Source organism: Coturnix japonica, chromosome 1, assembly GCF_001577835.2.
Source record: "Coturnix japonica isolate 7356 chromosome 1, Coturnix japonica 2.1, whole genome shotgun sequence".
Lineage (NCBI taxonomy): Eukaryota > Metazoa > Chordata > Aves > Galliformes > Phasianidae > Coturnix > Coturnix japonica.
The window spans coordinates 94,378-110,156 of NC_029516.1; the positions used below are offsets into that span (position 1 = coordinate 94,378).

The 15,779-nt window shown below is 55.7% G+C and overlaps 2 protein-coding genes across 2 annotated transcripts in view; one reads left to right on the top strand and one right to left on the bottom strand.

Annotated features, from left to right (window-relative positions):
* Positions 1–493: 493 nt before the first annotated feature.
* Positions 494–12,303, top strand: LOC107316499 (hematopoietic lineage cell-specific protein). Its single transcript, XM_032446304.1, has 15 exons — positions 494–739; positions 2,620–2,703; positions 3,419–3,492; positions 3,589–3,718; positions 4,549–4,659; positions 5,177–5,231; positions 6,725–6,835; positions 6,976–7,086; positions 7,377–7,432; positions 7,933–8,002; positions 8,607–8,740; positions 9,066–9,170; positions 9,510–9,807; positions 10,432–10,503; positions 10,871–12,303. The coding sequence occupies exons 2-15, from the start codon at positions 2,620–2,622 to the stop codon at positions 11,005–11,007; spliced, it is 1,548 nt and encodes a 515-aa protein (XP_032302195.1). The 5' UTR covers positions 494–739; the 3' UTR covers positions 11,008–12,303.
* A 1,670-nt stretch (positions 12,304–13,973) lies between these two features.
* The window catches only part of LOC116653155 (olfactory receptor 9Q1-like), a 15,091-nt gene continuing 13,285 nt past the window's right edge, over positions 13,974–15,779 (bottom strand). The window contains 4 exon segments of the mRNA XM_032443444.1: positions 13,974–14,657; positions 14,659–14,693; positions 14,696–14,814; positions 14,816–14,947. Of these exon segments, the coding sequence (XP_032299335.1) occupies positions 13,974–14,657; positions 14,659–14,693; positions 14,696–14,814; positions 14,816–14,947 (970 nt within the window).

Consider the following 15,779-nt stretch of genomic DNA (forward strand, 5'->3'; position numbering starts at 1 on the left):
TAAGCATAAGAACTGCAGGTAGTGAGTGTTTCCTTAAAGCCCGTTTTCTGCAGAGGACTCAAATTCAGGGCCTCATTCAGAAAGGAAGTCGTCTTGGTTTCAGAAGGTCTGTTTGGTGCAGAAGTGGTTTGTGCCTGTTCTGAAACTGGGCATTCCCAGCAGCGAGCAGCAAAGGCAGAGCTTGGTCTGAACGTGCTTAGGGCTCTTCAGCTGCGTCCTTTCCCTATTCCTACCTCAGACTATTTACTTTCTATAGATTATATATCCATATATATGTATATATGGATATATGTATATAGACATATGTATGTATGTATATAGACATCCATGTCTATATACAAATACATGTGTACATATGGATATACGTGGGTTTCTAATTGCAGTTTACAGTGCTGAGCCCAGCATTGCACCATCGCTGCAGCCATGCATTGCAGCTTTCTTTTGTGTGATCTTTGCAGTCGTTGGCTGTGGGGCTTCAGGCCCTTCCTGGCGGGAGCCCAGCTGGAACCACCATTGGTTTGGGCACAGTCAATGCCATCGTGCCCCACTGAGCCCTACCCACACGTGGAGCTCTTTGTGCAGCGCGTTCCCCTCATCGGAGCGGAGGGAACCGCGACGTTGGGGGCTGGGAGAGGAAGTGCAGAAAACAGGAACCCGGTGCAGCCCTGAGGCCGCTGTGAGCTGCAGTGCTGGGCCCAAGGACGGTGAACCCATCAGCAGGAGCTGGTGGTGGGGCAAGGTGAGGATAGCGGGGGGTCCTGGGGGTGGGGGGCGCAATGGCAGAAGTGCTTTGGTAGGCAAAGAGCTGCTTCCTGGGCAGGGGTTGGTGGTGCTCAGCATTTACTGCTCACTTGGTTCTGGGGTCATCGTCCTTTTGGTATTTGAAGCTCTAAAGAACCATTATTCTCACGTGTTGACCATCTGCTCTGGGGGAACGATGGGAGCAGCTCTTGCAATGACCATCTGCTCTGGGGGAATCACAGAATCACCAAGGATGGAATCTCCAAGATCATCCAGTCCAACCGAAGGAAGGGGGGAAGGATGATGATGGGGGAAGGACAGGACTGATCCCCATGGCCATGGTTACAGCTGTGGTTTGTTAAAGTGCCCAGGCTGTATGGTGGGAGGTGCTGGGGAGGAGGTGGTCAGGAGTCTCCTGGAGCAGCAGTCAGACCCCAGAGCTCCAGGTTGGAGTTGGAGCAGCTGCTCAATGGCTGCCTTGGCTGGAAGCCCTGTGCCGGGTTGCTGCTGCTGTGCACACAAATGGGCCATAGAAGTGTTTGGAGTGAGAGATGGTAAAAGGTGAGGATGGAAAAAGGAGATGGAAGGTGCTTCTGGGTTGTTCTGCATCATCCACACCCACCTTCCTGCTTCCTCTGCTTGTTGTCATCACAGAAGCATTGAATCAAAGGATGCCTTTGGTTGGAAGGGGGACCTTAAACACAACGTGTTCCAACCCCTCCGTCTTGGGCTGAGTATCCCCCAGGCTTGGGCTGCCCAGAGCCCCATCCACAGCCATGGGCTCCTGCAGGGATGGGGCACCCACAGCTCTGGGCAGTGGTGCTGGGGTGATTTATTGGCTGTGATCTGCAATGGAGTTACTGCTGAGCTCAGCAGCACAGAGGAGGGATGCACTTCCATTATTACCACTACTACCATCAGCGCTGTTATTATTTTAACTCCTGAGGGTCAAATCCTTGCAGTAAATCTCCCTCTCCTCCATCCTCTGCTTTCTGCCTGGCTCCTTTCAACCACAACCTCCATCCCTGCTCTGTGCTTTCTGTTCCCTCCTCCCCAGCCCCTCGTTCACTCTGTGCAATGAGCAGTGCTGGGGGTTCACATGCTGCTGGGACGGCGTTTCCCAGCCCAGCACCAACACCTTGCGCTGGAAGCAGCTGCCCTGTGCACACTGCATCAACACGTGTGAATTGAGGGTCCCTACAAAGCCCACCCAGCCCCTCCTGTCAGGTTTCCCCCAGTTGAGGTGATGTTTATAGCAGTGTGGGGCACAGCACTGCAGTTCTTCTCTCTGCCCCATTGCAAAGCTGCTTTGGGCCATGGGAAGAGCAGCCCCGCATTGCCTGCCCCGTGCAACCAGACTTCCTTCCGCTGCTCTGCAGGCGCAGCTCTGCCTGGGAGGGACTTTTTTGTCTTTTTTCAGAGTCATCCTGAAAGTGAAATGCAGGAGCTCGAGATTTCACGCTATTTTTGTTTTATAACTTCCTCCCCATGGGCCTATTGCCCCCTCCGGGCTCCTGTGCTTTGCTCCGAAAGTAATGCCTGTTTATCTCGGAGCAGAGGCAAGGAGCACAGAAATGCTGTTTGAGAGAGCAAATTCTCAGCTACAAAGCGCTGCTTTTCAACATAGGCACATTTCACCAGGGATGAATGAGAGCCCATGTGCCACCAATGTACAAACCTGCACCAGTGCAGGTGACCCACTGTTACACAGCTGCTACGATGGCATCATTGTTAGGCTGGAGGGCCTTTGAGCACCTGATCTATGTGCTGGTGTCTCTGTTCACTGGGGGCTGTGGGACCAGATGACTCACCTCACCGTGGCCCTGCCCCACCCCCAGTGCCCCCGCAGTCCCAGTGATGCCACATTCTGCCCCACAGATGTGGAAGGCGGTGGTGGGCCACGACGTGTTGGTGAAGGTGGAGGCACAGAGTGATGACTGGGACACCGACCCCGACTTCGTGGTGAGTGCCTGCGGGGGGCTCAGCATGGAGGGGCTGGGATCTTCTGTTTGGCACGGGGGTGTTTGTAGTTTTGCATTAGGGGAGAGTTTGTGGAACCACAGAATGGTTTGTGTTGAAAGGGGCCTTCTTAGGACTATAGAATGGTTTGGGTTGGAGGGGACCTTCATAGGATCACAGAATGGTTTGGGTTGGATGGGACCTTCATAGCACCACAGAATGGTTTGGGTTGGATTTGGAAGTGACCTTCACAGAAGAACAGAGTGGGTTGAGTTGGAGCGAACCTCCTTAGAACTGTAGAATGGTTTGAGTTAGAGACTTTCATAGGATTGTGGAGTCGTTTGGGTTGGGAGGGACCTTTATAAGATCACAGAATGGTTTTGGTTGGAAGAGACCATCTAAGAACTATAGGATGATCCGAATTGGAGAGGGCCTTAGTAGGACTGTGGAATGGGTTGGGCTGGAAGGGATGTTCGTAGGATCACAGAGTGGTTCTTCCCACTCTCTGCGGTGAGCAGGGGCACCCACAACTCCATCAGGGGCTCCATCACCTCTCTGAGCATCACCCTCAGCGAGAAGACCTCGCTCCCTACATGCAGCGATGTATAGGGGGGTGCAGCCCCATCGGCCCGCCCCCACTCCCCTCCTCCCACCCCCGCGGGGCCGTCGGGGCTCTCCGGGCTCCGGGCGGTGCTGACGGGGGCGGTTCGCTCCGCAGAATGACATCTCCGAGAAGGAGCAGCGATGGGGGGCCAAGAGCATCGCGGGCTCCGGGCGGGCCGAGCACATCGAGTGAGTGCGGGGGGTGGGGGGTGGTTTGGGTGGGCATGGCCAGGAGGGGTCGGGGCTGCAGAGCCCCGCAGCGCAGCGATGCTCTCCGGCCCGCAGCATCCATCAGCTGAGGAGCAGAGTGTCCGAGGAGCACGAGGTCATCAAGAAAAAGGAGCTGGAGAGCGGCCCGAAGGCCTCGTATGGCTACGGGGGCAAATTTGGGACAGAGCGGGACCGAATGGACAAGGTGACGGAACTGGGGGTCTCCCCTGAGCTAATTGGAAATGTTCATTTTCTGTCCCTGTTTTTTGCCCTGGCCCTGAAGGGGGGGGCTGTGCCGAGCACACCACTCAGCCCATAGACTCTCTTCAAAATGTGCTTGAACCCATCCATGTAATTTGTCCCTGCTGAGTCCTTGCAACATTTCCCTCAGCAGAACAGAGCTCTGTGCCAACAGCTCAGTCAGTGCCTCCCTTTTGGGTTTGGAGAAGCAGTGAATAACAACCCACCACCCTCGCAGCACATCAGGCAGATCTCCCTGGGCTCCATTCTGTGCCCACTGCACTCAACCTGGCGCTGGGCACCACCAAACAGAGCCCTGCTCCCCCCCATACCCCTGCCCATCAGATATCCATCCGCACTGCTCACATCCCCTCTCTCCTCTCCTCCAGGTGCACAGCCCTGGGGCTCTCAGCCCACCCCTGTCAGGAGATGCTCCGGGTCCCATTATCTCTGCACCCTCTGTCAGGCTCTTCCAGCTGTTCCCATTCTGCCCTGAGCTGGGGAGGCCCACACTGAGTGCAGTGCTGCAGCTGTGCCCTCCCCAGTGCAGAGCAGAGGGGAGGTGCACCTCCCTACCCTTCTGGCTACACTCTGTATGGTGCACCCCAGGGTCCCACTGGCCTCCTGGGCCACCAGGGCACACTGCTGGCTCATAGCTGACCACTGGTCGATAGATGGTCAATCACTGATCAGTCAGGACCCTCAGGTCACCCCACACTCCTCCTGGCAGCAGAGCAGAGCAGTGCCCGTCTGTCCCGCTGCTCTGAGCTCACACTGTGCCTCCTCCCTCCCCAGTGCGCTGTGGGCCATGAGTACGTGGCCGCTGTTGGGAAGCATTCCTCGCAGACTGATGCAGCTCAGGGCTTCGGGGGGAAGTACGGCGTGCAGCGGGACCGAGCCGACAAGGTGCGCTCAGCGGAGCAGCAGAGGGATGCCTGTGCTGCACTGGGGCTATCCACGCAGTTTTCAATGTCCTGATGCATGCAGGGCTCAGAGTGCTGTGCACCACGCTGCAATGTGCAGCTCACCTCCCGTGTGCAAGGCGGGAGCTGATAGCTTGCAGCTTGCAGCATGCAGGTGGCCATGAGCTCTGCACCCACGTCTATGCGCTGTGCTCTGCATGCAGTGCTGTGTTTGCATCCCTGCTACTGCTGCTGTGGGACCTGCAGTGTCACTGCCCAAGTGCTTTGCAATGTGTGTGTGTGGCACAGTGCCCTCCATCCCACGCATCTCCATGTCAGATCCTGCCCAAGTGCTTTGCTACGTGCATGCATGGCATAATGCCCTCCGTCCCTGGAGTCAGGCCCTGCCCAGGTGCTTTCTATGTGCATGCATGGCATGCTGCCCTCCATCCCTGGACTCAGACCCTGCTGCTGGTGGGACCTGGCCCCCGCACAACACCATTCCTCCCTTTGTGTTCCAGTCAGCGCTGGGGTTTGAATACAAGGGAGAAGTGGAGAAGCACTCATCCCAGAAAGGCAAGTCCATGGCACACCTGGACCTCAGTGCTCTGCAGTGCCCTCCTGCTCCTGTCATCCAGCTGGCTGCTGCTTACAGCCCTGTTATCCCAGCTCTCCCACTCAGTGCAGAATCCCATTGCTCACCCTGCTGCCCTGCCCTGCTCTGTCCATCCCTATCACTGCTCTCTTTTGCTTTCCTGGAAACTCCTGGCTGAGCAGAGAGGACCCCCCAACCCCAATGTGCTGAGGGGGGAGTGGTGCTCCTGGTGCTTTAAAAGTCCCTCTGAGGAACTGCTGTGTGCAGAATGCAATGAGAAGTGATTATACACACACACACAAAGATATATAAGAAAAAAGCACAGCAATGGATATGGCAACAAAAGGCTCTACAGCATCCAAACCTGTGCAGAACTCTGGGGGTCACTGAGGCAAACTTAGAGGTGTGCAGAGGAGCAGCTGCATTCACAGGGAACACCTCAAGAGCTGAAGCCAAAGGTGAAATATTCTGCAGCCAAAGGAAGGACAGAGGGCAAAGAACCTCATAGTGCTTGAGGCCAACATGAGGAGAACATCACTGCTGGGGAAAGAAGTGTGAAGAGTCAGAGGCAGCCGTGACACCAGAGCACGTTACTGCATAGGAAGTTAATTGTAGACACGGGACTACAGGCTGTGTGGAAGCATAGAAATACCTCGGAGCAAAATAAGGATGTGAGAGATAAGGAAAGACGTTGCAGTAGACACACACACCCCTGCTGGTCTGTGTGCTGGTCCCTGTGATGATGTTCCTGTACTGGAATCTTTAGTGCTGAGGTATCAGCTGGAAAAGCTCTACCTGCTGAACGCAGCACATGGAGTGTTTGTTTGTGATGCACTCCCCATTTAAGGTGGGATTTGGTGACGGGGGCTATGAAGGGAGGATAGGACAGGGCTGAGATTTTGGAGGATGGTGGCCAAAAATGGGGCGATGTTTGGAGGGTAACAACAGAGAGACAGCGGTTACCACGGGGTGCTTTGTGGGGATGTAGGGAGTGGAGGTGTAAGGAGGGAGTGCTGCGCCTCCATCCCAATGACACAGAGGTGGAGGGAGCATGTATCCAGAAATGTACTTTTCAGCTTTTGCTGAGCTCCCACGGTTGGTGGTTTCCATCTGGGATCTGAGGTTCCACTGTGGCAAATGCCAGCCATCCATGACTGTTTGCCATACGTTCTGTGACCCCAAGTCCTCACTCCATGCCATGTCCCCCCTGTTCATCACCCTCCAACTCCTGCTGCCATCAGTCACTTTGCTCATGCCCTCGTTCCCCCAGATCCTCATCCTCAATGGCCCCTGGGGTGCTCCCAGCCCTCCAACCCCTGCTCTGTTGTTCTCCTTCCCTGGTGCCATTTCCCCATCCCCACTGCTATTCCTCCTCCATCTCTGCTGCCATTCCCAGTCCCTGCTGCCATTCCCCCACCCCCGCTGCTCTCCCCCTCCCTGCAGCTCCCCAGCACCTCACTGCACACCCCCTCAGATTACTCCAAGGGTTTTGGTGGCCGTTACGGTGTGGAGAGGGACAAAGTGGACAAAGCAGCTGTGGGGTTTGACTACAAGAGCCAGACAGAGAAGCACGACTCACAGAAAGGTGACCTCCCCTCCCTAAGCCCAGAGCAGCCTATAGGGCCACTACAGTGGGCATTACAGCCCCAAGCTTACTACGCTGATACTTCTCTTCTCTGTTCCCTGTTCCCCCCTATGCCACAATTGGGATCCCCGTGGCTGAAGATTATTCAGTGGGATTCGGTGGGAAGTTTGGAGTCCAGAGAGATCGCCAGGATAAGAGTGCTCTGGGCTGGGACCACCAGGAGGACGTGCAGCCCCACGCGTCCCAAACAGGTACAGATGGGTGCAGAGCTGATGGTTCACGCTGCCAAAACCCAAATGCAGCATAATGTGGGTGTGTGGGCAGCTGGGGGGGCATCATGAGCCCCAAAGCAATGGGTGAGCTTGGCCAGAGCAGGGCTTGGAGTGTGGAATAGCAGATTGATGGGGGACGTAGGTACATGTCCCTGGGTCGGGCTCTTTGTGTCTGTTGTAGTTTTCATGGAAATAAATTGGACGTATTACTTTTGGAGTGAACCATGTAGTATTCTAGAATATAAACTGGTTTCTGATTTTCCATACAGACTATGCCAGGGGGTTTGGAGGCCGCTATGGGGTCCAGAAGGACAGGGTGGATAAGGTGAGTCTGATCAGTGCTCTTAGAATCACTGAGCTATTCTATAACCTCACTGAGGTTGGAAAAGAGCTCAGAGATCCCCAACCCCACCCCATTCCACTGTGCCCACTGCCCACGTCCCCAAGTGCCCCATCCCTGTGCTCACCCAACACCCCCAGGGATGGGGACTCCCCCCTGCCCTGGGCAGCTGTGCAGTGCTGACCGCTCTTTGGAGCACAGCTTGGTCCCTATCTCCACCCTGACCCTCCCAGCGCACTGTCAGCCCATCCCCCCTCATCCTATTGCTGCCCCCTGGGATCAGATGCTGACCCCTCTGCAGGCACAGCCATGGCCTTTGGCTGAGGGCAGCAGACATCCCCCAGTGCAGGGAGGCACTCCGTCCCCTCTGGGCTGTGGCATTCCTACTGATGAAGACAGGCACTGCTGAGAGCAAAGCTTGCGGCCAAACCTCTGGGGTGATCTCAGCCTAACACACTGAATGCTCGGCTCCCTTCCCCTTGCAGAGTGCTGCTGGCTTCGATGAGATGGAAGGTCCAACCTCCAGATATGAAAAAACACAACCAGTGGAGGCAGGTGAGAAGAGAAGGTTGCGGGGTGACCTCATTGCAGCCTTTCAATACCTGAAGGGAACTTACTCCCAGGAGGGGAGTAAACTCTTCAGAAAGGCTGATAATAGCAGGACTAGGGGAAATGGTTTTAAGTTAAAAGAAGGAAGATTTAGGTTGGACGTTAGGGGGAAGTTCTTTACTAGGAGAGTGGTTAGGTCCTGGAACAGGCTGCCCAGGGAGGTTGTGGATGCCCCGTCCTTGGAGGTGTTCAAGACCAGGTTGGACAGGGCCCTGGGCAACCTGATCTAGTAAATGTGTATGTTTGGTGGCCCTGCTAGGCAGGGGGGTTGGAACTACATGATCCTTGAGTTCCCTTCCAACCCGGGTCATTCTGTGATTCTGTGATTCTGTGATTCTGTGTGAGAGAAGTGTGTACCCACCCAGGGCTCACTGGGACCCATGTCCCCTGGTGGCAACACATCACAGGCACTGGGCAGTGCTGGGGGCTGAGGAAGGCGGCTGCAAGGAGGTTCCTTTGGGGGCTGTGGAGGGATGGGTTTCCTCTGGTACTTGGGGTGGGGGAAGGAGCCACTGGGCAGTCTTCATCAACGGTATCCTCCATGCATCAGCCTCCAGTGGTGCCAGCAGCCTGCGGTCACGGTTTGAGAACATGGCTAAGTTGGCAGAAGAGGAGAGCAGGAGGCAGGTAGAAGAGGAGCGGGCCAGGCGGCAGGCGCGGGAGGGCCATGCGGCAAGGCGGAAGGTGAGCCATGGTCACCACCTCCCCATGGCCATCATCTCCCTATGGCCACCACCTCCCCATGGCCCCCATCTTGTGGCCATTACCTCCCTGTGGCCACCAGCTCTCTATGGCCACCACCTCCCCATGGCCACCATCTCCCTGTGGCCATCACCAACTCATACCTCCAGGACCAGCACAGTAGACTGTTCTGCAGACCCACTGGTGTCCATCTGATGGTTTGTGGCATGTGGAACAGATTTCAGCAGGAGAATCATCTGAGAGTTGCTCTGATGGGGATGGATGTGGTTGAAAGGGACTGAAGGGCTCTGGCAACTTTCCTCCACAGGAAATCCCACAAAGAGAGATTGACCGCATGGAGCCACCTCCTGCCCCTGTGCCAGCAAGGGTCCCTGAGAGAGCTGAGCAGGAGCCCACACCAAGAGGAAAGCAGGTGCTGAGAGAGGGGGTGGAGGGGCTGCACCCCACAGTCCTGCAGGGAGAGGAGGGGGAAACACTGGGGTGGTGGTGGGACATGGCTGCACAGCACCTTGAGCTGCTCAGGGTGGGCTGGGGGGGTTGGTCACTGCTGCAGCAGTACAGCAGGCTGTATGGTGTGAGATAGACTTGGATACGTGAGCCATGAGAGTCTGCCCTGAGCTGATGGCTGAGCTCTGGGTGTGGATGATGCTCTTTGGTGCTGTGGATGCACCTGGTTGGGTGCTGTGCAATGAGGAGCTGCCTTCAGTGGGTGCTTTGCAGGTGACTTTCCTGTTGTTTTCCTGTTTTGCAGGAGGAGAAAGGAGAGGAGGAGGAGGAGGCAGCACCTGTGTTGCCCCCAAGGCAAGCAAATCTGACCGAGGAGGAGGAGCAGCCCATCTACAGCGAGACTTTTGATGTTGGTGGAGACTACGAGGAGCTGCTGGAGCACTCCGACTACTGCGACAGCGTCAGTGCAGGCGCTGGCTACAAGGAGCTGCCGGTACCAGTGGGACAGCCGGGTGCCACCTACAGCCTGGGAGAGGAGGATGAAGGGGGGGACTATGATGAGATCATGCCCGAGGAGCCCAGCCAGAGCCAGACCTGCAGGGGTGAGTGTGAGGGAAAGAGCCTCGGTGTCTGTTTGCATCATGGGATGGATGGACAGAGAGGGGCTTGGTGTCCTAAGTCCTGTTGTCATGTCAGCAGCCCATGTTGGCTGGGACCTGGCTGCATCCCAGCCCCTCACCCTGCTCTGAGGTGTGAATCAGAGCTGTGGGGTGCAGGGTTGGGCAGTGGGTGTCTGCTGAAGGTGAGGGCAGGAGGGCTGCACCTGATGCAGTGTTTCCTTTGCTGCAGGGCTGGCTCTGATAGTTCACAGCTCACAGTTCTCTGAATCTGAGCTGCTGGTGCCTCCACGATGCCAGGGGAGTGGGGAGTATGTGAGCAAACTGCACGAGTGGCTGCTGCTGTTTCCATTGCCGCTTTACTTGGTGGGAGGGAGGAGCTGGAGTTCTGTCCAGGCTTTGTCTGAAGGAGGATCACAGAGCACCAGGACTGCTGCTCCCTCCTCCCAGCCATAGAAGCAATGCATGCTGTGTGCTGAGCCGCGGTGCGCTGCTCTGTGCCATCAGGGGTTGGATGTGGCTTCGCTGCAGGATGGACGGATGGGCACCAAACAGATCTCTGTGGCTGCCTTCAGCCTCTGTCTCATCTACCTGTCCTGTGTTCTGCAGGGGGAATGGACAGCATTTACGAGGTGGAGAGCCCTGGGATCTGTGCAGTGGCCCTCTATGATTACCAAGGAGGTGAGTTTGCTATGCAGGCAGTGTGAAAGGTGCTCACCCCAGCATGGGGGCCCTGGGAGCTCAGCGGGGAATGGGAGATGGTGGCTCACACCAGCTGTGGTGGAAGGGTTTGGGCTCGGTTGGTTAAATGTCTTCCTCATGGAAAGTAGAAGAAGAGCTTGCTTTGAAACATGGCTGTTTCATTGTTCACCTGAGAGGTTCCTCTCCTTGCTCCGCTCTGTTCATGCTGGTTGCAGGGATGGAGGTTGGGTGAGATAAGCTCTGTGACTCATCAGCCTGCATGGGGAAAAGGAGGGGAGGGGTGTAAACCAGTCCAACCCAACGTTACCTTTGCATGGCCACCATCTTCTCTGATCAATCCCTGCAGATGGAGATGATGAGATTTCCTTCGATCCCAATGACACCATCACACACATCGAGATGGTGGATGAAGGCTGGTGGAGAGGGCAGTGCCATGGCAAAGTGGGGCTCTTCCCAGCAAACTACGTGAAGCTCCTGCAGTGAGGCCAGGGTCCAACTGCCTCCTCCCAAACCTTCGTCTCTCTCCGCTTCAGTCCTTCATGCATTATTAGCTTAATCTGACTCAGCTTGGCATGGCTGCATGCGAGGAATAGCCATGAATAAACCAGCAGTGTGGGAGAAAATGTCCAGGGTGGGTTCTGATTCACATCCCATTGAGAAAGGTGGGATGGTTCCAGAACTTATGGGTGTGATATGCAATGTCTTTTCTGTCTGGGTCATCCCATGCATCAACCACAGCAGGTGCAGGAGGACTGTGTTCATTTCTGTTCCAGCAGGGCACTTCTCAGGCAAGGAACACCAACCGTGATGTGGTCAGGGCAGGAAGGAGTGCCCTTTGTCACCCCCATTGGTCAGACCTTTATTCCAGGGAACAGCAATAGAATGAGAGGGGATGGGCTGACGGTGCTGGGAGGGTCAGGGTGGAGATGGGAACCAAGCTGTGCTCCAAAGAGTGGTCAGCACTGCACAGCTGCCCAGGGCAGGGGGGAGTCCCCATCCCTGGGGGTGTTGGGTGAGCACAGGGATGGGGCACTTGGGGATGTGGGCAGTGGGATGGGCTGGGGTTGGACTGGGGATCTCAGAGGTCTTTTCCAACCTCACTGGTCCTGTGGTTCTACGCAGAGGACTAAGTCCAGCAGTTGCAGCTGGAGAATAAGAGGTGATGCCCTGGGCTGTGACCCTCCCCCATGAGGGTGTTGGTGGCAGGAGCTGTGAAGGCTGAAAGTGCCTGTTTCCTGGGATGGGCTCCCACCTGCAGGATGGTCCAATGTGTCTTGGAGCAAGAGGAAAAAAGCAAACAGCTTCACTCGGGTCACCACCCAGGGGGCTCAAAGGGGAGTGTTCTGTGGGGAACATCCCTTCCATCCAGCAGAGGGACCAGCAGTTCTGTTGGCAATATTTCCAAGGGCCCCATCAGTGCTGTTAAGGACTGTAAGTGCTCACACACAGGTGCTTGGTCATCCTCGGTGCGCTGAAGTCAGCCCACCCAGTCCCACTGCAGAAATAGTTACCTGCAGCTAATTAGCTCACCTGTCAGTAGAAATTAATAAAGAAAGGAGTGAATTGTTCACTCTGGGTGAGGTTCCCTTACCCAAAGGATTCCCACTGCTTGTGCTGTTGGCCACATCCTGATTCCCTGGCATGGGTTGGTTGCATCACTTTGAGGTCTACCAAACCTTCAGCAGCCTGGTTTGGTCAGAGCTCACGGCAGCACCATCTCTGTGCCACACTCTGCTCCCCCCTGTAGCTCAAGCAATAAACTCTTCTGTTCTGAACTGATCATGGCCATGACCCCTTATTTTGTGATGGCACACAGTGCACAGCAAAGAGGGCTCTTGTTTCTGCAGGTAGGATGAAAAAGTAGAGCGTGAGGCCGGCGGGACCAGAGAAACTGAACACAGCATTTTTTAATTTGCAGTGCTTTAAAGCAACATTCAGATGACAACCCAAAGCAAACCAGCCCTCATCTAAAGCAGCTCTGAGCTGGATGCTCGCAGCTGCTGCAGGAGGGAGCTGTTGGTGTGCAAGTGGTGTGCAAGTCAGTGCCAGCTACACCCCCAGGACCAAAGCTCCTGCAAGGAGCTGTGGGAGCTCATCTCAGTGCAGTGCTGACCTGCAGCAGCAGGCTGTGCCTGTGGAACTTCTGCTAGGGCTGAGTTTTGCACTCTGTGCTGGTGCCAAGCCCACGGCTGGGTGCTCTGGTCACCCCAAGCACCGCTCCCAGCCCTGCTGAGTGCAGCCCATGTCTGGTCCCACAGGGAATTGCCAATTACAGCATCCTCCTGTAGCAATGTGACTGCAGTGGGTCCTGGGCTGAGCTCAGCATGCAGTCATAGAATCTGATCAGTTTGGGCTGGAAGGGAACTGTCACTTCATTCCAGCCCTCTGCTGTAGGCAGGGACAACTCCCACCAGAACCAGGCTGCTCACAGCCCCATCCAGCCTGGCCTTGAATGGCTGTGAGTAAGGGGGATGTTCAGGCTGGAGGAAAGAAGGCTGCAGGGAGACTTCACTGCAGCCCTCATTGCTTGGAGGGGTTACTTAGTAGGAGGGGGCTGGTCTCACAGTGACAGGACAGGAGGAATGGATTTAAGCTAACAGAGGTGAGGTTTAGGTTAGACGTTAGGAGGAAATTCTTTACTCAGAGGGCTGAGAGACCCTGGCATCACTGCCCAGAGCTGTGGGTGTCACATCCCTGCTTAATAAAATAAGCATTTTCTTCTTTGAATTAAGTCATGGGATTGTGTGGTTTGCATTGCTGCTGAGTGAGCTGAAGCAAAGGTTCTCAGCTCCATCCCATTTGTATCCCCTTCCATGGCTGGTCTAAAAACCAGTCCAGCTAACTGGTAGGAAGGCAGAGAGACAAAGGATGAAGGATGAGCTTTTACAGGTGTGCCTGTATACATAGACAGAGAGACAGGGGATTTTTAGTTAAGGAAATGCTTATTGTGAAGTCTGATGTGAAGTCCTTTAATGGAACAACCCGTGTTTTTTGGAGAATGGAACCATAAGAAGCAGAGTGCAAGACCCGGAGACCTGGAGATAAACTTCCAAAGCTGAACCGAGAAGTGAGACTAAGAAAGCAGATTGTGCTGACGTAGGCATTTGTTTGGGACTCGGTAGATGACTTGAAGAACTGTATGGAAACCTTTGTAAATGTTAAGTCACGTAATCATAGAATGATAGAACAGCCTGGGTTGAAAAGGACCACAATGATCATCTCGTTTCAACCCCCTGCTGTGTGCAGGGTCACCAACCAGCAGCCCAGGCTGCCCAGAGCCACATCCAGCCTGGTCTTGAATGCCTGCAGGGATGGGGAGGTGCCTGAGGCTGTGGGTGGGGCCATTGGGCAGCCTGAGCTGGTGGGGAGCACCCAGCCCTCAGTAGGGGTGGAACTGGAGAGTCTTTAATGTCCCCTCCAGCCATTCTATGGCCCCACGATTCTCCCTCTCACTGGAGGGGTCCCACATCAGCCCCACAGCCCCAGGAGCCCCACCGCCCACCCAGGACCCTCTGCAGGGCCACCCGCACCTCTTGGTTGCGGAGGCTGTAGATGAGGGGGTTCAGCACGGGGGTGACGATGCAGAACAGCGCTGACACCACCGAGTCGGCCAGCAGCGAGCTGTCGGTACCCAGCCGGTTGTAGTTGAGGTTGGCCGTCACAAAGAAGAGCGAGACCACCAGCAGGTGGGCAGAGCAGGTGGAGAACGCCTTGTGTCGGCTGGCGGCCGCGGGCATGGCCAGCACAGCCGCCAGGATGCGTAGGTAGGAGCCGACCACCAGCAGGAAGGGGCCGAAGCCCATAAAGACGCTGGCTGCGTGCAGGGCCACCTCAGTGGGCCGCGTGTTGCCGCAGGCGGCCCTCAGCAGTGGGGGGCTGTCACAGAAGAGGTGCTGCAGATGGACGGCCCCGCAGAAGGACAGCCGGGAAGCCAGCACTGTGTGCACCACTGAATTCAGCACACCCCACAGCCAGCAGCCCACAGCCATGGCCCAACGTGCAGCCCGGCGCATGGCTTGTGCATAGTGCAGGGGGTGCACGATGGCGACGTAGCGGTCGTAGGCCATGACGGCCAGCAGAGCGCACTCAGACCCCGCGCAGCTCATCAGGAAGAAGGTCTGTGCCAGGCAGCCCGCGGTAGGAGATGGCTGCCCGTGGGCTGAGGCTGTTGCCAGGACCTTGGGCATGGTCACCGTTGAGTAGCAGATGTCCAAGAAGGAGAGGTGGCTGAGGAAGAAATACATGGGACTGCGGAGATGGGAGTCCAGGAGTACGAGGGAGAGTTTACAGTGTTCCCAGCAACGTGACCAGGTATGCGGCCAGGAAAAGGAGGAAGAGGAAGGGCTGGCCTTGGGGAAAGCCCAGCAGCAGGATCTCTGTCACCTGAGTCCAGTTCCCCCAGCCATGGGGAAGCTGTTTTGTTCTACAGGCAGAAAAGAGCACCAGGAAGAGGTGGAGTGGTTGAACAGTGACTACAGAGCATGGGTTTCGCTGCTGGGATGGCTGCGGTCCTACCTCTGCAGTGACTGAGGGCTTCCATGACGATACTTCGCAGACAGTGCGATTTCACTGTTCAGGGAGGTGCTGTTTGGTGCTGGAGATCCAAGTGCAGGAGTCCACACTGAGGAAACCATGGCAGTTTGCATCCAGACTAACTCACAAATCCCGGCTCCTCCTGCCATCAGACCCACTGTCTCAAACACCCAGCACGTCTCTCTTTCCTTCCCATTTGCACTTCTGGTAATCGCCTCCTCCCTGCTTCCTGCACAAAGTCACACCCTTCTCGAGATGCAATGGCCACAAGGGCTGCTCTCTGCCAGCTGCCTGGGACAAGCCATCACTTTGCACCAGCTAAAAGGGATTATTATTATTATTATTATTATTATTATTGTTATTATTATTATTATTTTCGATCCTGTCTCTTGCTCATCCTTTTTGGAGAGCTTTGCTTGACAATAACCAGTACCAAACACCCCAGGTTTCAGCGGAGGGAGGCTCACCATGCCATGTTTGTAAATCACAGGCACAGAGAGCTGTCAGGGCTCTCCAGGTCCTGGGACTCCTGACTTTCTTCCATACATCTGATTTCTGTCACCCTGACCCAAGCATTTTGCTGACTGCCCTGTGGAGCTGCGCTGGCCCTGTCACATAGGATGTCCACATGACATAACCCTCAGCCCACAGCGCTCAGCAAACACGTGGGAAGGTGCCACTCGCTGGGTACACGCATTTTGGGCTGTTACCCACAGCACCAG

Bases quoted from the DNA above. Each gene is read 5' to 3' on its own strand.
- LOC107316499 (XM_032446304.1), top strand. From the start codon at position 2,620: ATGTGGAAGGCGGTGGTGGGCCACGACGTGTTGGTGAAGGTGGAGGCA. The intron at 3,719-4,548 runs GTGACGGAACTG...CTCCCTCCCCAG, and splicing joins AGCGGGACCGAATGGACAAG to TGCGCTGTGGGCCATGAGTA. The intron at 8,003-8,606 runs GTGAGAAGAGAA...TCCATGCATCAG, and splicing joins AACACAACCAGTGGAGGCAG to CCTCCAGTGGTGCCAGCAGC.